The following is a 25,043-nucleotide window of genomic DNA, read 5'->3' as shown; positions in this document are numbered from 1 at the left end:
CCCCACATCCAGTAAAGCCAACTCTTCATTTCAACAAACTCCCCGATGATGTGAGTGCACATTCAAGTCCGAGAAGGGCTTCTTTGAGGTGAGCCTTAGTGTTCATCCCCCTTTGGTGCCCTGGATACCAATGGTGTGTGAAAGGGGTGGGTAGGGAATATGGGTCTCTCCTGCCAGTCTGCTTATAATAACACTTGTCCACAGGTGTGTTTTAACAGAGTGCTGGGGATTCACGACAGCCACGGCGTGCACTACACCTTCGGCTTGCCGGCTCTGCTTGGAGAGATCACCTGCATTGTGCTGGTGGTGCTTCGTACCGTCTGGGCCGGCAATTACATGTGGGTCACTGGGCTTACCCCCCATCCCCTTAACACTCCCCTCCAACTCAGGAAGAAATGTGCACAGAGTCCTTAGCTGGGGCGTGTGCATTCAGGGCCAGGTGCTCAGTAGGCTTTGGTGAATATTTATTGGCTGATTTATTCAGAAATTCTGTCCAGCCCCTACCTTGGATGGATTTATCACCTCTCCAGGCCACCTCTTCTTTCCAAATAGGGCAGCCTAGGTGTAGGACAAAGACGCGAAATCTGAGACCCCACAAACACAGAGCAGGTCAAATAGGCCCAAGCCAATTGAGACTGTGGTTCAGGTCATGATGCAGAGCTTTGCTGTGGACCTGCTCCCACTGCGTACTGGCTGGGCTTGTGGCTTAACCTTTCTCGGCCTCAGTCGCCCCATTGTAAGTGGAGATAATGATACTATCTCCCCTCACAGGGCTGTTGGGATGCTACTGGATTTCATAAGCTAATGCAGGAACACACTAAGCACAACCCATCCCTGAGGCCCAGAGAGGGGTGGACCTTGGCTGAGGTCTCTCTGTGAGGTGGGAATGTGGGCCTCCAGACCAGAGGTAGGTCCTGTAGCCCCTAGACAGTGGACAGCAATGGTCAGTTTGACACACCAGAGCTCTAGCCATTACCTCCTGGATGTTGTGTGAATATTTTCTAGACATGGCTTATATAAAATGAAAAAGTGAATTGGGCACGATATAGGGATAGATTTTTAGAGATGAACTGATAGCATGATGATAATCACATTCACTGATAACATTTACTACTGTTATTGACTGCTTTAAAAGTGTTGGGCATTGTGCTAAAAACCATTATATGCATTATCTCCTTGAATTCTCACAACCGCCTACTGAGGTATTCTCAGACTCTAAGAAATGAAATTTAGGAGAAGTTATCTGCCCAAGGTCACTCGGCTGGAACCTGGCTGTAAAAATGGCTGAAGCAGGTGATGAGGAGCTGATGTGTTTGGAGGTGTCTCAGAGAAATCATGGAGGCGCTGGGGTTCCTTCTCGTTCTTGGATGCCTTCTACAGAGACAACTGTAGCCCCAAATTATAGGGATAACGTATCAGTGGGTGAGAGATCCTTGCTTGGGATGAGGAGGGGATGGCCTGTGTGAAGCAAGGCGCCTCTGTAATGGGTTCCAGTGATGTGTCTGCCACTATCTTAATAACCGTGCAATTCTAAGCAGAACCTTTCTTCTCTCTGGGCCTGAGAGTTCCCCTCTGTAAGATGAGGACTTGACCTAGCAAGGTCCCACTCAGATGCCTGTAGAGAACAGGCAGGGGAAGTTAGAAAAAAAAAAAAAAAGCCAGTGAAGGAAGGGAAGCTCTTCAGCTTGCACCCACCATCACAGTGCAGGGACTCAGGCTCAGTGTTGCCAGATGCAATGACTTCTCAAGAGCTCAAAATCTAGAGTTTTGCATGTGCTCTCCCAAGTACTGGCAGAAAATTCAAGATTGTTAGTAACACTGTGTGGCTAAATTCTGCTTGTGGGCTGCCTAGCTTCCCAATTCTGTGATTCTGTGGTTCTCTGGAAGCATTGGTTCTCCACAGCACCTGCATCACATGGAAACTTGTTAGAAATGCAAGCACTACTTACGGCCCCACCCCAGATCTACCCAGTTAGAAATCTGAGGGTGGGACCTATCAGTCCATGTTTGAACAAGCCCCACAAGTGTTCTCTTGCAAGCTCAAATTTTAGAACCACTGACCTGTAGCCAAAAAAGAAAAAGCCAATCAGTGGTTTGCTGGTAAAGGATTAACTTAACAACTGGCTTTCCAAGAAAATAAAGCCTTGATTGGTAGCACTTGCAATTTCTATGGTACAAACGCTTCCCACGTGACTGAGTTCAAGCCATCAGGGAGACATCACTGCACATGGACTTGGGAAGAGATGAGAACAATCAGCACACTGAGCCTATGGGAACTGGCTCCAGCACATCTCTGCAAGTCAACTCTCATCAGGGTGAGTGAGTTGAGGACCAAGAAGCAGTTATCCTCTTGCCTTTGCAGGACCCAGGCAAAGGGAAGGGCATAGTGATAGTGATGATCTCTCTTCCGGAGGCCTTTGGTCTGCTGAGAGTAAAAGGCGTGGACTTCACCAGTCGTGAAACCAGTCACGCAGCCTTAGTCCTGGTACTCAAACTCTCTAAATCTCAGTTTTCTATCTGTAAAATGGGAAAATAAGACCTATGTCACAGGGTTGCTGTGCAGATTTAGCAATAGAACATAGCCCCTTTCTTCACGATGACTGATGCTGCATCAGTATGAGGACGTCTCTATGTAATGGAAAGATGGAGAGAGGATTAAGTGTAAAGTCACAACACTTAATGGGAACTGTGGATTAGCTACTTGGTGGCATTGGGCAAGTCGGTTGACTTTGCATTAATTCCATGAACAATATTTCCCAATTTCCTATTCAGATGAGCATATGTGATTGAGTCAGATGCCGTGATCAGAGCCAGGATGGAGCATTTCCCACAGACTGTGGGATTTTTAAGTGATGGGAAGGCACAGTGAAATGGCATTGAATCATGCAGTTGCAGATAGTCTTTTTCAATTCTCAGTCCTTTGATTACATCAGGGAGAAAAGAAAGTCCCCACTTGGGCTGAGAATCTCTGCACCCTTCTAGCTCTTGTTAACCACTCTTTTGAATAGCAGAGAAAACCTCAGACTGCCATATCTGGGAGAGATTTTAGCAACATTTTGTTTTCATTGTATCTCTTTTTACAGCTACCTCCCATTTCCCTTCTATTTCAAGCTAGTAACACAGTTTTCTTTTAAATTCATTTATTTAAATGTAAAAATAAGTCTATTTGGAGAAAATAAAATTTTTAATAGCATCTCTGGAATGCCAGTATGGCTAAATTCATGAATGTTGTCCTCAAATGCTGAAATCTGGGAAGCATCTGGCCAAGCTTTGTGGACAGGCCTGCCTAGTTTGAATCCCAAGAGCCACCCATTCCAAGCCACAAAACATTGGAATTCTTGGTTCACTTCCCTAACCTGAACTTGCCCTCTGTGAAATAGGGACACTAATAGCTCACTCATAGGGCTGCTGTGAGGATATGTGTTGAGCTGAGGGTCTGGCCAGGGGAGACCCTGTGCAGGGAGACTGTTGTCGTGGTGATGAATTTCTGCTTCATTTGTTTCTTTATCCAGGCAGCATCGTATAGAATGAGTTGTCGGGTGGCAGTCAGCAGGTTTGGCTTTATCCTGTATTCTGCCACTTATTACTTAAAAACAAAACAAAACAAAACCCAACTTACATAGTATAAGCTATATCCAGAAAAGTGCAAATATCATACAAGTACCATTTGATGAATCTTCTGATATCCCCACATAACCAACACCCAGAACCTCTTCTTGTCTCATTCCAGGATAATCACTAACCTGACTTCTAACAGCATCGGTCAGTTTTGTCTGTTTTTGTACATTATATATGTGATGGTTTGAATGTGTCCCCCAAATTTCATGTGCTGGAAACTTAATCCTTCAATTCCTATGTTGATGGTATTTGGAGGAAGGGTCTTTGGGAAGTAATTAGGATTAGATAAGGTCATGGGCTGAGGTATGATGGCACTGGTGACTTGTAAGAAGAGAAAGAGAAATCTGAGTTGGCATGCTCTTGCCCTTTCACCGTGTGATGACTTCTCCATGTTATGATGCAACAAGAAGGCCCTCACCAGATGGTGGCACCATGCTTTTGGACTTCCCAGCCTCTAAAACTGTGAGCTAAATAAATTTATTTTCTTTATAATCACCCAGTTTGATATTTTGTCATAGCAACAGAATATGGACAAAGAAAGAAAATTAAGGCAAGAAGTAAAGTTTTTACTGTAACAGATTCCTGAAAATGTGGAACTGGCTTTGGAACTGGGTGATGGGAATAGGTTGGAAGAGTTTTGAGGAGCAGGCTAGAAAAAGCCTGTATTGTCAAGAATGGAGCATTAGGCCAGGCACGGTGGCTCAGGCTTATAATCCCAGCACTTTGGGAGGCTGAAGCAGGTGGATCACCTGAGGTCAGGAGTTCGAGAGCAGCCTGGCTAACATGGTGAAACCCTGTTTCTACCAAAAATACAAAAAATTAGCTGGGTGTGGTGGCACACGCCTGTAATCCCAGCTACTCAGGAGGCTGAAGCAGGAGAATCACTTGAACCCAGGAGGCAGAGGTTGCAGTGAGCTGAGATCATGCTATTGCAGTCCAGCTTGGGCAACAAGAGCAAAACTCCATCTCAAAAAAAAAAAAAAAAAAAGAAAAAGAAAAAGAATGGAGCATTAAAGACAGTTCTGCAGTTCTGGTGAGGGCTTAAAAGAAGACCCCAGAACTAGGGAAAGTCTGGAACTTCTTAATGGTTACTTAAGCCGTTGAGATCAGAATGCTGATAGAAATATGGCTGGTAAAGGCCATTCTGATGAGGTCTCAGATAGAACTGAAGAACCACGTGTTGGAAACTGGAGCAAAGGTCATCCTTCTTATAAAGAAGCGAAGATCTTAGCTGAACTTCATCTGTGCCAGAGTTATTTATAGAAGGCAGAAAATCTGTAGGTCAGCCATGTTGTAGAGAATGAAAGAACATTTTCAGCTGAGAAAACTGAGAGTGTGACCAAGCTACCGATTGATAAGAAAACTAGTACACATAAATTAGCCAGGCGTGGTGGCGGGCGCCTGTAGTCCCAGCTACTTGGGAGGCTGAGGCAAGAGAATGGCATGAACCCGGGAGGCAGAGCTTGCAGTGAGCCGAGGTCACGCCACTGCACTCCAGCCTGGGAGACAGAGCAAGACTCTGTCTCAAAACAAAAAAAAAAAGGAAGAAAGAAAATTAGTATATATAGGCCGGGCACAGTGGCTCACGCTTGTAATCCCAGCACTTTGGGAGGCCGAGGCGGGCGGATCACGAGGTCAGGAGATCGAGACCACGGTGAAAGCCCGTCTCTACTAAAAAACACAAAAAATTAGCCAGGCGTGGTGGCGGGCGCCTGTAGTCCCAGCTACTCGGAGAGGCTGAGGCAGGAGAATGGCGTGAACCCGGCAGGCGGAGCTTGCAGTGAGCCGAGATTGCGCCACTGCACTCCACCCCGGGCGACAGAGCGAGACTCCGTCTCAAAAAAAAAAAAAAAAAAAAGAAAATTAGTATATATAGAACAAAGCCAGAGGCTGTTCATCAGGACAAGGGAGAAAAACTCTAAAGCCATTTCAGAGATCTTCAAGACTGCCCCTCCCATTACTGGCTCAGAGCTCTAAGAGGGCAGAATGGTTTGGAATGACCAGCTGCTGCCCAGGGCTGCCTTGGGTCTCTGCTCCCCACATTTCTGGTGCAGCATTCTTCAGCCATCCCAGCTGTGGCTCAAGTGGCCACAGGTGTGATGTGGAAGGTACAAGTCATAAACCTTGGCAGCATACACATGGCACTAATTTTGCAGGTGTGCAGAATGCAAAAGCTGAGGGGGCATGCCTTCTTCCACCTACATTTCAAAGGAGGCTGCGAACAGCCACCACAGAGAGCCCCTAGTAGAGCAGTGTCTAGTGGAGCTACAAGGGTGGGGCCACTGCCAAGACCCCAGAACAGTAGAGCTATCATAGTGCAATGCCAGCTTGGGAGAACTGCAGGCATGAGACTCCAACCTGTGAGAACTGCAAGATGGGCAGAGCCCAGCGAAACCACAGGGACAGAGCTCCCCGAAGCTTCGGGGTCCAAATTCCATAGTGTGTCCAGGAGGTGGCACATAGGGTAAAAGATCATTCTGAAGGTTTAAGGTTTCATGTTGTTTTCTATGTTGGGTTTTGTACTTTCTTGGAACCAGTTACCCTTTTTCCCTTGCCTCTTTTTCCTTTTAGAATGGGAATGTCTGTCCTATGCCTGTTCCACTGTTGTATTTTGGAAGTCGCTAACTTGTTTTGACTTTATAGGCTTACAGCCAGAGGGAATCTCCCATAGAATGAATTGTACCTTAAGTCTCACCCACATCTGATTTAGATGAAACCATGGACTTTGGACTTTTCAGTTGGTGCTGGAACAAGTTAAGACTTTGGGGGTTGTCTAAGTATGGTGTTTCATGCCTGTAATCCCAGTGATTTGGAAGGCCGAGGTGGGAGGATTTCTTGAGCCCAGGAGTTCAAGACCAGCCTGGGCAACATAGTGAGACCTGTCTCTACAAAAAATAAAAATAAAAAAATTAGCCAGGTATTGTGGCATGTGCCTGTAATTCTAGCTACTCAGGAGGCTGAGGTGAGAGGATCACTTGAGCCCAGGAGTTTGAGGCTGCAGTGAGCTATGGTCGTGCCACTGCATTCCAGCCAGGGCAACAGAGTGAGACTCTGTCTCTACAAATAAAATTAAATAAACTTAGCTGGATATGGTGGCACACATCTGTAGTCCTAGGTACTCAGGAGACTGAGACAGGAGGATTACTTGTGCCCAGGAGTTTGAGGCTGCAGTGAGCTATGATCATGCCACTGCATTCCAGTGTGGATGATAGAGCAAAATCCCATCTCTAAAAAAAAAAAAAAAAAAGGCTTTGGTGCTATTGGGGTGAATTTTGCATGTGAGAAGGACATGCATTTTGGGAGCTGGGGCAGAATGCTATGGTTTGAATGCATCCCTCAAATTTCATGTGTTGGAAACTTAATCTCCAAATTCATATGTTGATGAAATTGGAGTTGAGGCCTTTGGGAGGTAACCAGGATTAGATAAAGTCATCAGGGTGGGGCCCCTATGATGAGACTGGTGGCTTACAAGAGGAAGAGAGACCTGAGCTGACATGCTGTTGCCCTCTTGCCATGTGATACCGTCTGCCATGTTATGGCACAGCAAGAAGGTCCTCAACAGATGCCAGCAGCATGCTCTTGGACTTCCCAGCCTCCAGAACCATGAGCTATATATACTTATTTTATAAATTCCCCATTCTGTGTTATTCTGTTATAGCAACAGAAAATGAACTGAGATAATATACATGGAATCATACAGTAAGTCTGTGCTTTTGTATGCTGCTTTTACTCAACATTGTAGTTGTGAGATTCATCCAGGTTGTTAAGCATTGCTGTACCCTTTTTCCACTGGGATATAGTGTTCTGTCATGCTTGGGTCTTAATTTATAAAGGTGACTGAGTGGCATTTTCTTCCAGTATTATTGGAAGGTAAGTTTTGTTGTTCACAGTTCGCCTGTAAACAAGAGACAGAACACATCATGCAGGGCCACACAAAACTATCACCCAGGGACCAGGCAGCAGAAAGAAAGGGGGAACTGGGACTATGCCTTTATGAAAAAGAATGGTGGGAGAGTAACTGGGTGAGGGCATCCACTAATGGGCAGGAAGTGAAAACACATGTTAGAATTTGTAGCTGAGGGGGTTATAATATGAGTTTCCCATGCCTGAGAAAGCTGACTTGTAAGAGAATGAGATAAACAACTTTGGCCATTAGTGTGGCCCTGTGATAAATGAATGCCAGATAGACAAATAGAGAATCTAAGGAAAGATAGTTGGAACAAGTGTTCCATTATGTGAATGCAGCAGAATTTATTTATCTGTTATTGAGGAGGATTTGGGTAGTTTCCAGTTTGGAGCTATTATGAATATTCTAGTATTGCTCCTATGAACATTCTAGCACTTTTATTTTTGGAGCACACGAATGCGCTTCTGTTGATTATATGCCTAGAAATGAAATTGTTGAATTATACAGTATTCACACAGTCAGCTTTAGTGGCTACTGCTAAACAATTTTCTCTAGTAGTTTGCACCAATCTAATCACCAGTGGTGTATAGAAGCTCCTTTTACTCCACATTTTGCCAACATTTGGTGTTTTCCTTCTTTTTGATTAGTCATTTAGCAATCAAACCTATTGTTTAAATTTTGATATCTCCAATAACTAACTAAATGGAACACTTTTCATATGCTTTTTGGACAGTTGAATATCTTTTCTTGTGAAATGTCTATTCCAGTTAGTTTGTCCATTTTCTATTGTGGTGTTCTGTCTTTTTCTTATTGATTTGTAGGAATTCCTTACGTATCCTGGATATGAATCCCACTTTGTGGGTTACCTTTTTCCTTCTTTCTTTCATTATGAAACAGAGTCTCCTTCTGTCACCCAGGCTGGAATGCAGTGGTGCTATCTCAGCTCACTGCAACCTCTGCCTCCCAGGTTCAAGCAATTCTCACACTTCGGCTTCCTGAGTAGCTTAGATTACAGGCACGTGCCACCATGCCCAGCTAATTTTTGTATAGACAAAATAATTTTTGGTAGAGACTGGGTTTTGCCATGTTGGCCAGGCTGATCTTGAACTCCTGGCCTCAACTTTGGCCCACCTTGGCCTCTCAAAGTGCCAGGATTACAGGTGTGAGCCACCATGCCCAGCCCACTAAACTATGTTTAGTTCTTTTATGTCCTGTTTAAAAATTTTTGCAGCTGGCACGGTGGCTCACACCTGTAATCCCAGCACTTTGGGAGGCTGAGGCTGGTGGGTCACAAGGTCAAGAGATCGAGATCATCCTGGCCAACATGATGAAAGCCTGTCCCTACTAAAAATACAAAAAAATTAGCTGGGCATTGTGGCTCTTGCCTGTAGTCCCAGCTACTCGGGAGGCTGAGGCAGGAGAATAGCTTGAACTCGGGAGGCAGAGGTTGCAGTGAGCTGAGATCACGCCACTGCAATCCAGCCTGGCGACACAGCAAGACTCTATCTCAAAAAAAAGAAAGAAATTTTGCAAGGTCATGCAGATGTCCCCCTGAATTTTTTTCTAAAAATCACTTAATATTAGATCAATGAATTGAGTAATTGACTCCATTTTTCAGTCATTCAACAAACATTTACCTGAGGTTTTGATAACCTGAACTGTGTTTGGTGCTGGGGAGGAAGCAAACTATTGAAGATATACAAAGATGGCAAAGATGAGGGACTAGAGCTTGCCACACGGAAGGGGGGATGGCTGCCTGGATGGTTGGGCAGGTAGTTGTTGACATCTGCACTCACTACGTGAGCAGCAGGGTGGCAACTCTTTTTATCTTTTTAATTTATTTTTCTTTTCTTTTTTTTTTTTTTTTTTTTGAGATGGAGTATTGCTCTGTCGCCCAGGCTGGAGTGCAGTGGCGCGATCTCAGCTCACTGCAAACTCCACCTCCCGGGTTCACGCCATTCTCCTGCCTCAGCCTCCTGAGTAGCTGGGACTACAGGCGCCTGCCACCACACCCGGCTAATTTTTTTGTATTTTTAGTAGAGATGGGGTTTCACCGTGTTAGCCAGGATGGTCTCCATCTCCTGACCTCGTGATCCGCCCACCTCAGCCTCCCAAAGTGCTGGGATTACAGGCATGAGCCACCATGCCTGGCCTTAATTTATTTTTCTAGTCTGCAGGTAATTCTTTTTAATTCTCTCCATTCTCCCATGATCTTATGAGGTAGGGACTGTCATTATTTCTCCCACTTTATAATGAACAATCAGTAAAGACACGGAAGATAACCAAATGACATACAAGGTGGGGTCCACCCCATGAGGCTGCAGGCTTGGAGCTTTGCTTTGTCTTAAAAATGAGAACATGAAGGCCGGGCGCGGTGGCTCACGCTTGTAATCCCAGCACTTTGGGAGGCCGAGGCGGGCGGATCACGAGGTCAGGAGATCGAGACCATGGTGAAACCCCATCTCTACTAAAAATACAAAAAATTAGCCGGGCGTGGTGGCGGGCGCCTGTAGTCCCAGCTACTCAGAGAGGCTGAGGCAGGAGAATGGCGTGAACCCGGGAGACGGAGCTTGCAGTGAGCGGAGATCGCGCCACCGCACTCCAGCCTGGGTGAAAGAGCGAGACTCCGTCTCAAAAAAAAAAAAAAAATGAGAACATGAGCTGCCCACCTGTTGAGACAAGAAATAGGAAAGGCTTAAAAAACTGGCTTGTTGTGTACAACTATCCGTGGGGCTGCAGTGAAGGGGCTGGCAGTGCCCAGGTGCAGGCTGAACCCTGGGACAATCACATTCAGCATCCAAGGGCCCCCGTAATAGCTTAATGTTTGAATTGAACCCCTGGGGTTGCCTTAAAGGAGAGAGGTCCTGGAAGTGTATGTTCAAGGGGTCGGGATGGGCAGGGGAGATGGGTCTGAATGCCAAGCTCTACCCCACCCACCTTGCCCTAAGAGAAATAGAACCTTCATCTTTAATTGCCTAATGAGAAAACTGGGGGCTGGCCAGACGCGGTGGCTCATGTCTGTAATCCCAGTACTTTGGGAGGCTGAGGCGGGCAGATCACTTGAGGTCAGGAGTTCGAGATCAGCCTGGTCAACATGGTGAAACCCCGTCTCTATTAATAATACAAAAATTAGCCAGGTGTGGTGGTGCATGCCTGTAGTCCCAGCTACTTGAGGCACAAGAATCGCTTGAACCTGGGGGGCAGAGGTTGCAGTGAGCCAACCATTGCACTCCAGTCTGGACGACAGAGTGAGACTCCATCTCACAAACAACAACAACAAAAAAAAAAAAAAAAAAAAAGAGAGAGAGAGAGAAAACTGGAGGCTCTGAGAGGTTAGGGACTTGCCCAGGGTCTTGCAGCTAGTAAGTGACAGAGCTGGGACTTGAGCTTGGGTTTTCTGACTCCTGGTCTGGTTCATTATCCATGAGGTGCTGAGAACTAAAATAAGCCACAGATGATCTTGGAATCTCCGTCGCCTCCCTCCCTCCCACATGTCTGCATGGCTTTTTGGGAAAATGACAGGGGAATGTACCAGCCAGGAAGAGGACCCTTGTTTTCCTCATGGCCCTTCCTGGCAATGGCACTACTGACACCAACAGTCCTTTTCATCCCTGATGACCTCTGCTGCCTGATGCCCAAGTGACCACCTCTGCTTTGTCATTTCTAGGATTGGCTTCCAGATCCTCTTCAGCACTGGGGAACTCAGCTTGGCCATGGCGATAGCTCTCACGTCTGGTCTCCTGACAGGTCAGTGTGAGGCCACCTTTCTTCCACCATTGCCAGGACACAGCACCCACGTCCAGAGCGCACCCTGCCATGTGGCTGGATGTATATGTGCCCCATCTACTTCCCTGAGGATCACATAACTTCAGAATTCGAAAGGTTCTTAGAGGTCACCTGCTGCTAATGTGGACTGTGAGGCCAGGTCAGGGAAGGGACATCCCTGAGGTTATAAGTAGGGTGAGTGGCAACGTTGCAGACTTTTGAACCCAGGGCTGGTGATCACGCTCAGTTTTGCACAGAAGCCCGAGAAAATCCTTACACCCAAAAGCCTACCTTTTATTTCTGAGGACACCCATAATCCTATTTTATTCAACAGATATTTATTCAATATCCACTATGAGCCAGGCACTGGGGACACAGCAGTGAGCGAAACAAATCCCCTGACCTCATGGAATTGACCTTCTAGTGGGGGAAGGTATTAGCAATAAATAGACAAATGAGTGTCTACTATGTCAGATGGTAAGAAGTGGCTGTGATGACAGAGCAAACTAGAGAAACATAGAGTCAGTGTGGGATGGGGTGTTCTTTTAGGGGGGTGGTCAGGGAAGGCTTATCTGAGTAGTTGGCTTTTAAGCAGAGACCCCAGTGAAGAGGAGGGAGATATGCCATGCATTTAGTTAGGGGAAGAACATTCCATGAAAATAGGATTGCAAGTGCAGAAGCCCTGACACAGGAGCATGCTTTGTGTGTTGAGGGAACAGTAAGGAGACCAGTGTGGTTGGTGTGAATGGAGTGAGAAGGAGCGGCAGGGGTTGAGGGCGGAAGGGTAGCGAGGAGCAGGCCCTTATAAAAGATGGGAAACCACTGGAGGTCTTTCAACAAAGGGGTAAAGTATGTTTCTGTTCTTGCAATATAATAGAACAGCAAAAAATCTAGGGGCGTTGCTAATTAGCCAGTTTTACTTATATGCCAGGTGAAAATATGTGGCTAGGTGCAGTGGCTCATACCTGTAATCCCAGCACTTTGGGAGACCGAAGTGGGCAGATCATCTGAGGTCAGGATTCAAGACCAGCCTGGCCAGCATGGTGAAACCCCGTCTCTACCAAAAATACAAAAATTAGCCAGGTGAGGTGGCGGGTGCCTGTAATCCCAGCTCCTTGGGAGGCTGAGGCAGGAGAATTGCTTGAACCCGGGAGGCAGAGATTGCAGTGAGCCGAGACTCTGTCTAAAAAAAAAAAAAAGAGAATACACATTCACGCCAGGCACAGTGGCTCACCCCTATAATCCCAGCACTTTGGGAGGCTGAGGCAGGCAGATCACCTGAGGTCAGGAGTTCGAGACCAGCCTGACCAACATGGCAAAACCCTGTCTCTACCAGAAATACAAAAATTAGCCAGGCTTGGTGGCATGTGCCTGTAGTCCCAGCTACTCGGGAAGCTGAAGTAGGGGAATGGCTTGACCCCAGGAGGTGGAGGTTATAGTGAGCCGAGGTTGCACCATTGCTCTCCAGCCTAGGTGACAGAGTGAGACTGTCTCAAAAAAAAAAGAAAGAAAATATACATTCCATTCAGAACTGTTCACCTTTATTCTACACGCAAACATCTTTTATTGGTTAGACACCCATATATGTGTCCCTAAGCAGGAGGTGGATGCCAAATAAGAGACAAATGGCGTAAGACACTATGAGTTGTGTGACGTTGGGCATGTCACTTCACTCCCTCTGAGCCTTGGTTAGCTTCTCTGTAAAATGAAAGGATTATAGTGACTAAGCTGGCTTCCTTCCAGCTTTAACAAACTATATGGAGGTACTTTTTGGAGTTACCTGGGTAATTTTTGAGTGTGAGATTGGCTAGAATTGCTTTAATATACCAACGTCTGGCCTTAGCTTTCAGCAGAGTCTGTGTGAAGAAGCAGAGGCGGAGTAGAGTTAATTCCGTAAGTTAACGTTCAGTTCATGGCAGCTGCAATCCAACCCGGGGAAAGGCTGCCGGATTTAGCAAAAATGCAAGGTGTCTGTTTTTAAATTCGAAATGAATTGGGTATCCTGCATTTTATTTGGCAACCCTATCCTGGGAATCACACTATTCACTGTTACCACTGGTATGTTCGAAGTGGTGCTGACTTGCCCTCTGTCTTGCAAAGTACCTGGGGGTCTTTTCTTATGCTTCACTGGAGTCAAGAGAATAGAAGAAAAGACAACCATATTGTTCCTTTAAGAGTTAAGACCAGCAAGCTTTCCTCTTTACATGTTGTTTCTGACATGAGCGAACTGGTGATTAAAAACAACTTGGGTGGCTCACGCTTGTAATCCCAGCACTTTGGGAAGCTGAGGTGGGAGAACAGCTTGAGGCCAGGAATTCAAGCCAGGGCAACATAGTGAGACCCCAACTCTACAAAAGATACAAAAATTAGCCAGGCGTGGTGGTACACCTGTAGTCCCAGCTGCTCCGGAGGCTGAGATGGGAGGATCAGTTGAGCTTGGGAGGCAGAAGTTGCAGTGAGCTGAGATCGTGCCACTGCATCCCAGCCTGGACAACAGAGCAAGACCCTGTCTCAAAAAAGGAAACAAAACAACTTGGACAATGGAAGGGGGAAAAAGTCCCTCAAGCAGCCAAAATTGCACCAAATGCACTCCCAGAAGCCAGGCATTTAACTTGTTAATTGAGCCCTCTATGGGCCTGTCTATACTTATTTAAGAAACAATCCTATCAAGCATGGTTATTGGGTTTCTCAGCCCAGGTAGATTAGAAATAGCAGATTAGAGGTGGGCTAGGTTTCTAGAGGTAAAGTACACCAGCAGAAGTTAGAAGTGAAAGCAAAGAGCCTAACAGAGGAAGAGAAATTCTTTTTTTTTTTTTTGAGACGGAGTTTTGCTCTTGTTGCCCAGGCTGGAGTGCAATGGCACTATCTCGGCTCACCGCAACCTCTGCCTCCCGGGTTCAAGCGATTCTCCTGCCTCAGTCTCCCGAGTAGCTGGGATTACAGACATGCACCACCACGCCCAGCTAATTTTGTATTTTTAGTAGAGACAGGGTTTCTCCATGTTGGTCATACTGGTCTTGAACTCCTGACCTCAGGTGATCCGCCCACCTTGGCCTCCCAAAGTGCTGGGATTACAGGCATAAGCCACTGCGCCCGGCCAAGAAATTCTTAAAACTAGACACAAGAACACAAAACGCTTGGGCTGCTGAGAGATTAGACCAACAACCCTCCACGGCTACACACCTTTTCCACGTTATATGGCATGTTATAAGTGGGTGTTCCTAGTGATGGTTCTGAGTTTTTTTTTAAAGTCTAAATATGTTTAATGTTGTCTCAGAAGACAAAATATATTTTAGACAGATACTCTTCAGTGATGAGTAAGTCTCAGCTATCTGGAAAATTCGTGCAGGTGCCAGAGATCATTACTGAGTAATCCAAGCTAACTGCGTCACGCTGGTTGTACCCTGCATGCCAATATCAGCTGAAAGCAGCACCACGAAAGGGAAATACGAATCTCACTAAGCACTCGCCCATTCTTGTTAATGACACTGGAACTGATCATCCTTAATAATACACAGATAAACCTATCAGGAGCATTTCCTTGCTTCCTGTGAAAGGAAGCGCTCATTCCATGTGTCCTGTGAAATTCAGCCAACTTCGGGAAGCTGGAGGAATACATATGGCCAAGCTATCTGGGCAGAGAGTAGACAGGGAATGGAGGCTGGGCACAGTGGCTCACACCTGTAATCGCAGCCCTTTAGAAGGCAAAGGCAGGCAGATTACTTGAGCTAAGGAGTTCAAGATCAGCCTGGGCAACATGGCTAAACCCCGTCTCTGCAAAAAATACAAAAAAATGAGCTGGGTATGGTAGCACACACCTGTGGTCCCAGCTACTTGGGAGGCTGAGGTGGGAGGGTTGCTTGAGCCTGGGAGTTTGAGGCTGCAGTGAGTTGTGATTGTGCCACTGCACTCCAGCCTGAATAACAGAATGAGACCCTGTCCCAAAAATAAAAAATAAAATAAAAGACACTTAAAAAGATGGGGAAAAGGAAGGACAGGCACAAAAGCAAGTTATAAGCTACTTTCCTAACTACACAAGTGGAATCTTAAGCTGAGGTTCCCAGGAGTTGACTGGAGCCAGAGAAGACAGACCTATAGGAGCACCCAATTGGAGTCACCCTCCATAGTAGTCCATATGTCTTACATGGATCAGCTTTCGTGGGGCCCTTCTACTCCATCTGGGGAAGGGCGTCAGATCTGTGGCTCTCATGTACTGCTCAGTACACTGCCATTCCCAGTTCTTTAAAAAAAAAAATGTCTACAGAATCGGCCGGGTGTGGTGGCTCATGCCTGTAATACTAGCACTTTGGAAGGCCGAGGTGGGTGTATCACCTGAGGTCAGGAGTTCAAGACCAGCCTGGCCAACATGGTGAAACCCCCATCTCTACAAAAAACAAAAAAAAAAACAACAAAAAAAAATTAGCTGGATGTGGTGGCAGGTGCCTGTAATCCCAGCTACTTGGGAGGCTGAGGCAGGAGAATCGCTTGAACCTGGGAGGCAGAGGTTGCAGTGAGCCAAGATTACGCCATTGAACTCCAGCCTGGGCAATAAGAGTGAGACTCTGTCTCAAAATTAAATAAATAAAATAAAATAATAAAATAAATAAAATAGTCTACAGAATTAAGCTGGTTCAGGAATGACAGGGCTTCCATTTATTTGTCTTTCAGTTGTGGGAGAAAAAGGATTTCTGTTGAGATACTGTCATTGTGACACACAATATTTCGATTAATCTTGAGATTAAAAATCCTGTGCTCCAAATGTTTTAACATCAAATTATGCATTTAAACAGGTTTGCTCCTAAATCTCGAAATATGGAAAGCACCTCATGTGGCTAAATATTTTGATGACCAAGCTTTCTGGAAGGTAAGATTTTTCACCTATTAACGTGATAGATTTTGAGTGCATGAACTTAAAAACATACCTGGGTATATATGTTGACTTGCTGTTTATGAGTAAAACAGAAAGAAACACGGAGTAGGAGCATTGCAGGAGGAACTGGAGGAGGAACAAATCCATGATATGCATGTGTGGGGGGGAGGGTGGCGGGGAGGTGGTAAAGGTCACCATTTCTCTAATACCTCAAATTCATTCAGAGTCAGGGATGAGACAGCTGCCACTGGCCACACTTCCCCTCCCCCATCTGCAGTCCTCAACGTGGCCAAATAGTTTGACATGCGGGTGACAGAACCCCGCAATGCAAAAGCTAGAAGAAACCTCCAGCCTTGGAGTCCAGCCCCTTTTTTGACAGATGCTAAGAGTGGAGACATGACTTATCAAGATCATGCAGCTGGCCGGGCACGGTGGCTCATGCCTGTAATCCCAGCACTTTGGGAGGCTGAGGTGGGGCGATCACCTGAGGCCAGGAGTTCAAGACCAGCCTGGCCAACATGTCAAAACCCCATCTCTACTAAAAATACAAAAATTAGCTGGGCGTGGTGGCACATGCCTGTAATCCCAGTTACTCACAGGGGTGAGGCAGGAGAATCGCTTGAATTCAGGAGGCGGAGGTTGCAGTGTGCTGAGATCGTGCCACTGCACTCCAGCCTGGGCGACAAGAGCTGACACTCTGTCTCAAAAAAAAAAAAAAAAAATCTTACAGTGTGTGAGTATCCAGGCTGAGTCCTGAACACAGCTCTTGATAAATGATAACAAGCAGGCACAAAAAAATTTGTAGTACAGGAGTCTGAGGTCACTTAGCAAAGGGACATAGAGCTCAAACAACTCAGCAGCTGCTGAGGGTCCCGTATTACATTGTAGCGTTTGTTGTTGTGACTGGGCTAGAAAGAAGGTAAAGAAGGTTGGGGCTCACTCCCTGCCTCCCCTCCCACTCTCCTCCCTTTGACCTACACTCATAGTTCACGCAGCACTCTGATGTGTCCCCTCAGGCCATCCTCTAGTCAATGCTGTGGGTAGGCTGGACCAGCAGGGACCAGTATTGTCACAGCAAGTCCAGGCCAACAGTGGTCAGGCTGCTGCCCGGTGTTGTACTTTTGTGAGTGGCAGAGCCAAGACCAGAACCCAGGCCTTCTGAGTCCCAGGCCAATACTTGCCCCACCCAGCATCCAAGATGTTACTCACTAAAGAGACAGAGAAGCAGCCTTATTATGGGCCTGGACGCCTGTGCCTGGGGGCCAAGCAGAGAGAACCTGGGGAGAGACCCTGCCCCTTCTTTTCCTTCTCCTTCCTCTTCTTCTTCCTCTTCAAATAGCTTTTTGAGGTGTAACTGGCATACAATCAATTGTACATGTTTAGGCTGGGCATGGTGGCTCACGCCTGTAATCCCAGCACTTTGGGAGGCCAAGGCGGGTGGATCACTTGAGGTCAGGAGTTTGAGACCAACCTGGGCAACACGGTGAAACCCCGTCTCCACTAAAACTACAAAAATTAGCCAGTCATGGTGGCAGGTGCCTGTAATCCCGGCTACTCAGGAGGCTGAGGCAGGAGAATCACTTGAACCTGGGAAGCGAAGTTTGCAGTGAGCTGAGATCATGCCACTGCACTCCAGCCTGGGTGACAGAGCGAGACTTTGTCTCAAAAACAAAACAATTGTACATATTTAAAATGTTGTAACCAAGTGAGTTATAGAGAAACACCACACTTTGAGACTAATTCAGGAGTCCTTTATTAGCCAACGACCAAGAGACGGCTAGTGCTCAAAATTCTCTCGGCCCCAAAGAAGGGGCTAGATTTTCTTTTATACTTTGGTTTAGAAAGGGGAGGGGGAATTGAGCTGAAGCAATCTTACGGAAGTAAAACAGGCAAAAAAGTTAAAAAGACAAATGGTTACAGGAAAACAAACAGTTCCAGGTGCAGGAGCTTTAAATCCATCACAAGGTGATAGGTGCGGGGGCTCTGGGTGCTATTTGTCGGACACAAACGTAGGCGCTTTAGGGTACTATCACCCGGGCAAATTCTTGGGAACTGCGGACATAGCTTGCCGCAGTACCTTATCAGTTAATTGCACTCTTTGATATGCTGGCAGTCAGCTTGCACAAGTTAAGTGGGTAAGGAGCCCTTAGCGTCTTGCAAATGAAGGAGCCAAATGGAATCCCTCCGGCTTTCTTAGCTAAGAGAGAGTCAATCAAGTTAATACAGGTTAGGGTATCACAAAAGTATATAATTTGATACATTTTAACGTATTTATACACTGAAGAGACCATCACCACCATCAGAACAAGGAGCATACCCATCACTTCCACACACTTCCTCCTGCTCCTTTGAAATTCCTCCCACCCTACCCACCTGGTCCCACCCAAAGGCAACCACTGAACTACTTTGTGTCACTAAGGTTTGCATTTTCTGTAATTTTTTTGTTTGAGACAGGGTCTCACTCTGTCACCCAGACTGTAATGCAGTGGCACCATCATGGCTCACTGTAGCCTCAACCTCCCCAGGCTCAGGTGATCCTCCCCCCTCAGCCTCCTGAGTAGCTAGGACCACAGGTGTATGCCACCATGCCAGGCTAATTTTTGTATTTTTTTGTAGAGATGGGGTTTCACCGTATTACCTAGGCTGGTCTTGAACTCCTGGGTTCAAGCAATCCTCCTGCCTTGGCCTCTCAAAGTGCTGGGATTATAGGCGTGAGCCACTGTGCCCAGCCCTCTGTAACGTTACACAAAGGGAATCATGCAGCATGTACTCCCCTTGGTCCGGCTTCTTTTGCTCAGCATGATTATTCTGAGAATCATCCATGTTGTTGCGTGTAACTGACTTCATCGGCTTCTCTCTGCAGCCATCAGCTCCTGGCTTCTGCCAACAGCCGATCTCTCTTTGTCCCCTGCAAGTGTTCTTGCCTATTTAGCAGAATCAGGGTACTCTATTGAAAGAACTCGGAAAATTGGTTTAATCTATTCATTCATTCCTCAAGTACTTATTGAATAACTATTCTATACCAAGTACTATGCTGATCAACCAAGGATACCACAAACAGGACAAATCTCCAGCTCAGTCACTTGAGTTGCAATAAATATTTGCTGGATAGGTCAGGTGCAGTGGCTCACACGTGTAATCCCAGCACTTTGGGGATTACTGAGACGGGAGGATCTCTTGAGCCCAGGAAGGAGGCCAAGGCTGCAGAGAACCATGATCATGCCACTGCACTCCAGCCTGGGTGACAGAGTGAGACCCTGTCTCTGAAAAAAAATATTTGCTGGATAAATTAAGGAAACCTGAGGAACCCCATCTAACACTAGCCATTGCAGCAACAGGTAAACTAGAACAAGTGTGAATTTGGAATGAGGAAACCCGATGTTAGCCATCGTTCTGTAATGCCATGTATTATGTAATGTATTATGTATTAATGTATATATTATGTAGGCAAGTTCCTCGACCTCTCTCACTGGTAAAATAAGAGTAGTAATCTTTGTTCTACTTCACTGGGTTATTTTAAAGATCAAGTGAGCTAATAATGTCTGTAACAACATTCTGTAAAATGCAAGCCACCACATGAATGTGAAAGTTTACTACAGGGATTTAGCCAACCACAAGGGAATGTGTGAGCCTAAGAGCTATGATATTGCAAGCCTAGTTTCTGATTTTGTGCTAGGTGCTTTTCCACATTACCTGATTTTATCCTCACAACAATCCTGCATAAAAGTAAGTATCTCGCCCAGGTGCGGTGGCTCATGCCAATAATCCCAGCACTTTGGGAGCCTGAGGTGGGCAAATCACTTGAGGTCAGGAGTTTGAAACCAGCCTGGTCAACGTGGTGAACCCTGTCTCTACTAAAAATACAAAAAAAAATTAGACAGGCATGGTGGTGGATGCGTGTAATCCCAGCTACTTGGGAAGCTGAGGCAGGAGAATTGCTTGAGCCCGGGAGGTGGAGATTGCAGTGAGATGAGATTGCGCCACTGCACTCCAGCCTGGGTGACAGAGCAAGGCTATGTCTCAAAAAAGAAAAAAAAAAGTAAGTATCTCAGTCTTGAAGATGATGAAATGGAGGCCTAGAGAGATTAAGTAACTTGCCCAAAATGACAGAATTAATGCATAGAAAAGAAGAAATTTGATGTCTTTTGGCTCCAAAGACACCCCACATATGTGTTGGGTACAGTTACTAGAGAAAAGTTATTCCACCCCCACCCCACCCCCAGAAATCTTCTGACTTGTTTTCTCGCAGTTGAGTAGGACCATGTATTCGGCAGTGTACCATTCTCAGCTTGCAGTTGAAAGCCAAATATCCATTAAAGAGGCAAGGATGCAAACTTGCAAACCTGATAAATCCAGGGGTGATTTTTTTTTTTTTTTTGCAAACCATCCAACAAGACATTTTAAATACTCTTATTGAATTTCATAGAACTGACTGCCAGGATTGGAAAGACATTAAAGCCAGCTCAGCCACTGCCTCGCTGGTTGGCCAGACCATGCCTGGCACTTCTGGAAGGGAGCACTCACCACTCCCCAAGGGCACCCATCTCATCCTCCGATGGTTTATTAAAATGCACTCATCATTTGCTAATTCATTCCACTACATGTATTACCTAATTTGTGACATGGTGTGAAGTACCAGAGAGATAATTCTAAACAAAATATAGTTATGGGTCTCAAGGAGCCAGATATGCTAATCTCCTATCCTCCTGCAGTTTACAATGGTCCTTAACAGATACTTATTTACAAAAATTCAGTCTGTTTCTTATTTTATTACTTTTTTTTTTTTGAGACAGTCTTGCTCTGTAGCTCAGGCTAGAGTGTAATGGAATGATCTCGGCTCACTGCAACCTCTGCCTCCCGGGTTCAAGCGATTCTCCTGCCTCGGCCTCCCGAGTAGCTGGGACTACAGGCACCTGCCACCATGGCTAATTTCTGGAGTTTTAGTAGAGATAGGGTTTCACCACATTGGCCAGGCTGGTCTTGAACTCCTGACCTCAGGTGATCTGCCCATCTCAGTCTCCCAAAATGCTGGGATTACAGGCGTGAGCCACCATGCCCGGCCAAAACTTCAGTTTATAACACAATCTTTCATGCGTCTTCTGCTTTCATGAAAAGAATAAACAGTTCCCTTCTTTATTTCAGTTTAATAAACCATGGATTTTATTTCATGCTTTGCAGAACACAAGGGCTCACTGACATGCACTTCCTAAAACTAATTCTGGCTGGTTGCCTGTAATTCTAGCACTTTGGGAGGCTGAGGCCGACAGATCACTTCAAGTCAGGAGTTCAAGACCAGCCTGGCCAATATGGTGAAACCACGTCTCTACCAAAAATATAAAAAATTAGCCAGGTGTGGTGGTGCGTGACTATAATCCCAGCTACTCAGGAGGCCAAGGCAGAAAAATCGCTTGAACCCGGGAGGCGGAGGTTACAGTGAGCTGAGATCGCGCCACTGCACTCCAGCCTGGGCGACAGAGCGAGACTCTCAAAAAATAAATAAATAAAAATAAATACATACAAATAATGTAAAATACGAAACAAGCAATCCTGGCAGTAGCTGCTGGAATGAGACGAGGGAGAGGTCATAGGGAGGTCGGGGAGAATGGAGCATGGAGTTGTGTTGGATTTGGCTAAACAGCAGGAAGTGCAAGGCATTCCAAGCAAGCGGAGGGGGGTGGGTGGGGAGCATGTGCAAGAACAGAAGCAGCATGAGCAGCCTGGCTCGGCAGTGTGTGAAAAGGCTGAAAGGTGGCTAGAGCCACTTCAATTTCATCCTTGAGGCAAATGGGAAACTCCCAAAGGTTTGAGTGGGGAAGCAATGCTTACAATGAAAGTTTGAGAGTGAAGTAGAGTGATCGAATTAAGCATGTAGGCCGAATTCTGAAATAACTGCAATGTGCTGAAGATCATCCATTGGCTTCTGAATGAGTATTTGCAGTTTATTTTTAAAAATGATTTTATTGCCAAGAAATACAAACACTACTGTTTTGGTACAAAAACATAACAAAACGTGTTGAGTCCCTCTTGCTGTTTTACGCAAGTTTTAAAAACCTACTCTTGTCACAGTGGTATCACCCCTACTTCTGATTTCAAATAAATGTTCTAGAGACACAGTAAGGGCCCAACAAATGCTTGTTCAGCAACACAAAGAGAGCCAGCTTTCAAAGGAGGAAAACAGGCCGGGCGCAGTGGCTCACACCTGTAATCCCAACACTGGGAGGCTGAGGTGGGCAGATCACTTGAGGTCAGGAGTTCAAGAACAGCTTGGCCAACGTGGTGAAACCCTGTCTCTACTAAAAATACAAACATTAGCCAGGCATGGTGGCACACACCAGTAGTCCCAGCTATTCAGGAGGCTGAGGCAGGAAAATGGCCTGAACTGGGGAGGTAGTGGTTGTAGTGAGCCAAGATCGTGCCACTGCACTCCAGCCTGGGGGACAGAGGGAGACTCCATCTCAAAATAAAACAAAACAAAATCATACAAAAACATCAGCTGGGTGTGGTGGTGCACACCTGTAATCCCAGCTACTTGGGAAGCTGAGGCAGAATTACTTGAACCCCTGTGGGGAGGTTGCAGTGAGCTGAGATCGTGCCACTGTACTCCAGCCTGGGTGACAGAGTGAGGAGACTGTCTCAAAAAATATATGTATTAAAAAAAAGAAAAAAAAAGTAAAGTAGGAAAACACATCAGCAGCCTGCCAACAGACTCCCCTAGCCTCGGTGAAGGCCAGTGTTCTGGGAGGCAGATCTGAATTCTAGTACTAGTTCACCCACTGGCAGGCTGGTGCCCTTGGGCAGGTCACTTCTCTGGGGCTCAGTTTCTTCCTCTATAAAATGAGATCAAATCCCATGTTCTAAGAGTTTGTGCTCTGGAGTCAGACAGATCTGGGTTCTACCACTGCCAGCTCTGTGATCTTGTAGCTTCAGTCTCATCATCTCTGAGATAACAGTAACTGTCTCACTGTGTTGTTAGGGTTTAAAGGAGGTAATGTACGTGAAATGTTTAGCAAACAAGTGTTAGCTACCCTGATTTCCGGTTTCAGAGTTCTGTGGTCCCAGTTTATGCCACATGCAGTGATGTCGTATGGTAGGCTGTGGTGTGGCACCACTTCAGAACTCAGCGCAATGCACAACTTGCAGAAGAGAAGGCCAAAGGAGACCTAAGAAGGCTCTTCAAACACTTGAAAGACTAGCATGTAGGCCGGGTGCAGTGGCTCACGCCTGTAATCCCAGCAGTTTGGGAGGCCGAGGCAGGTGGATCACCTGAGTTTGGGAGTTTGATACCAGCCTGACCAACATGGTGAAACCCCGTCTCTACTAAAAAATACAAAAATTAGCTGGGCATGGTGGCGTGTAATCCCAGCTACTCGGGTGGTTGAGGCAGGAGAATTGCTTGAACCCAGGAGGCGGAGGTTGCAGTGAGCTGAGATTGCACCACTGCACTCCAGCCCGAGACGAGCGAAACTCCATCTCAAAAAAAAAAAAAAAAAAAAAAAACTGGCATGTAGAAGAAAAATATTTTTTCTCTACCCTTCTCCAAAGAATTTAACTAGGTCCAGGGGAGGTGCAGTATAAATTTCTAACAATCTCAACTGTCTGCCAAATGGAATGAGCTACTTCATATGGCAGTAGTGAGTCCTGTCTTTGCAGGCATTCAAACAAAAGCCAGATGGCCATTTATCAACAATCCATGTAAAACGTTAGATGAAATAAAACCTATGTATCTAAGATCTCTTCCAATTCAGACTTTATTAAATAATTTCTAAGGTCTTTGTAATGAGACATTTAGGCTGTTTCAAGAGATCAAGCCAAAATCAGTATGTGGGTTCATCTGCAATAAAAATGTTTGTTTTGCTTTTACAGTTTCCTCATTTGGCTGTTGGATTTTAAGCAAAAGCATCCAAGAAAAACAAGGCCCTGTTCAAAAACAAGACAACTTCCTTTCACTGTTGCCTGCATTTGTACGTGAGAAACGCTCATGACAGCAAAGTCTCCTTATGTACAATGAAACAAGGTCAGAGACAGATTTGATATTAAAAAATAAAAGACTAAAAACTTAGTTTGAGTCAATTTAATAAGTTTAAAATAAATGTTTAGTTTCATTAGGATGATGCTATCAATATTTTCTTGGTTACACATTATTAAAATTTTGGGTTAATTTTATTGACAATTCTTAAGATTCTTTCATGCTTAATAAAGCATGCTACCCAGTTAACTCTTATCTACATCAGCAAAGCAGATAATAACAAAACAGGAAAATTACGAATCACTGACACTTAGTCCTTGTGGGAATCATGCTTTTATCCCAGCAGTTTCACAAGGTGGCTGGCATTCCCTGAGCATATTATGAATTGCACTGTAAGAGGTTGTGCTCAGTTGTAGGGTGGGGGGATGCACTGCCTGAGGATTAAAAAACTAGTTCTGTGACCGTGAGGAAGTCATTTAAATTTCCATGGTCTGTTCCCTCCTATGTGAAAAGAGAAGGTGGACTTCAACCTCTAAGATCTTCTCCAGTTTTCACATTTTATGGACCTTTGTAGAAAAAACATCAGGAGTTCATGTGGGATGACAGCAAGTCATTTCTTTGAGAAGAGTCTTGATCACCAGGCAATATTCACAGCATAGAGACTGTCAGATGACGATGGCTAGCATGGAAATGAGACCCACATATTTAAATCACCCAGCAAATATTCCGAAGGCTAACTGTAGCACATTTTATGAAAGACATTTCAAACTGTGGTCCTGAAGAGTGTATCCCATCTTGCAGAGGTGGGGAGCCTGCGGGGACAAGAGTTCTGAAGAGGAAGAGCCAACGAGAGTTCCCAGTAGCTAATGTTTGTCATTCTAGTTGACCGTGCTGGTCTGTTAGGCTAGTGGTTCAGT

At 45.6% G+C, this 25,043-nt stretch overlaps 1 protein-coding gene across 2 annotated transcripts in view; it reads left to right on the top strand.

Annotated features, from left to right (window-relative positions):
- Nucleotides 1-24,323, top strand: part of RHCE (Rh blood group CcEe antigens) — a 57,938-nt gene extending 33,615 nt beyond the window's left edge. The window contains exons 7-10 of one of the 2 annotated variants that reach the window (XM_032759365.2): nt 205-338; nt 11,193-11,272; nt 16,081-16,154; nt 24,024-24,323. In XM_032759365.2, the coding sequence (XP_032615256.1) occupies nt 205-338; nt 11,193-11,272; nt 16,081-16,154; nt 24,024-24,050 (315 nt within the window). In that variant the 3' untranslated portion in view covers nt 24,051-24,323. The remainder of the gene's footprint in view (nt 1-204; nt 339-11,192; nt 11,273-16,080; nt 16,155-24,023) is intronic. The other variant, XM_058444030.1, reaches the window with a different exon arrangement.
- The last annotated feature ends 720 nt before the right edge of the window (nt 24,324-25,043 follow it).

This window comes from Hylobates moloch, unplaced genomic scaffold (assembly GCF_009828535.3).
Source record: "Hylobates moloch isolate HMO894 unplaced genomic scaffold, HMol_V3 SCAFFOLD_9, whole genome shotgun sequence".
NCBI classification, from domain to species: domain Eukaryota; kingdom Metazoa; phylum Chordata; class Mammalia; order Primates; family Hylobatidae; genus Hylobates; species Hylobates moloch.
This window is presented reverse-complemented; position numbering and strand designations above follow the sequence as displayed.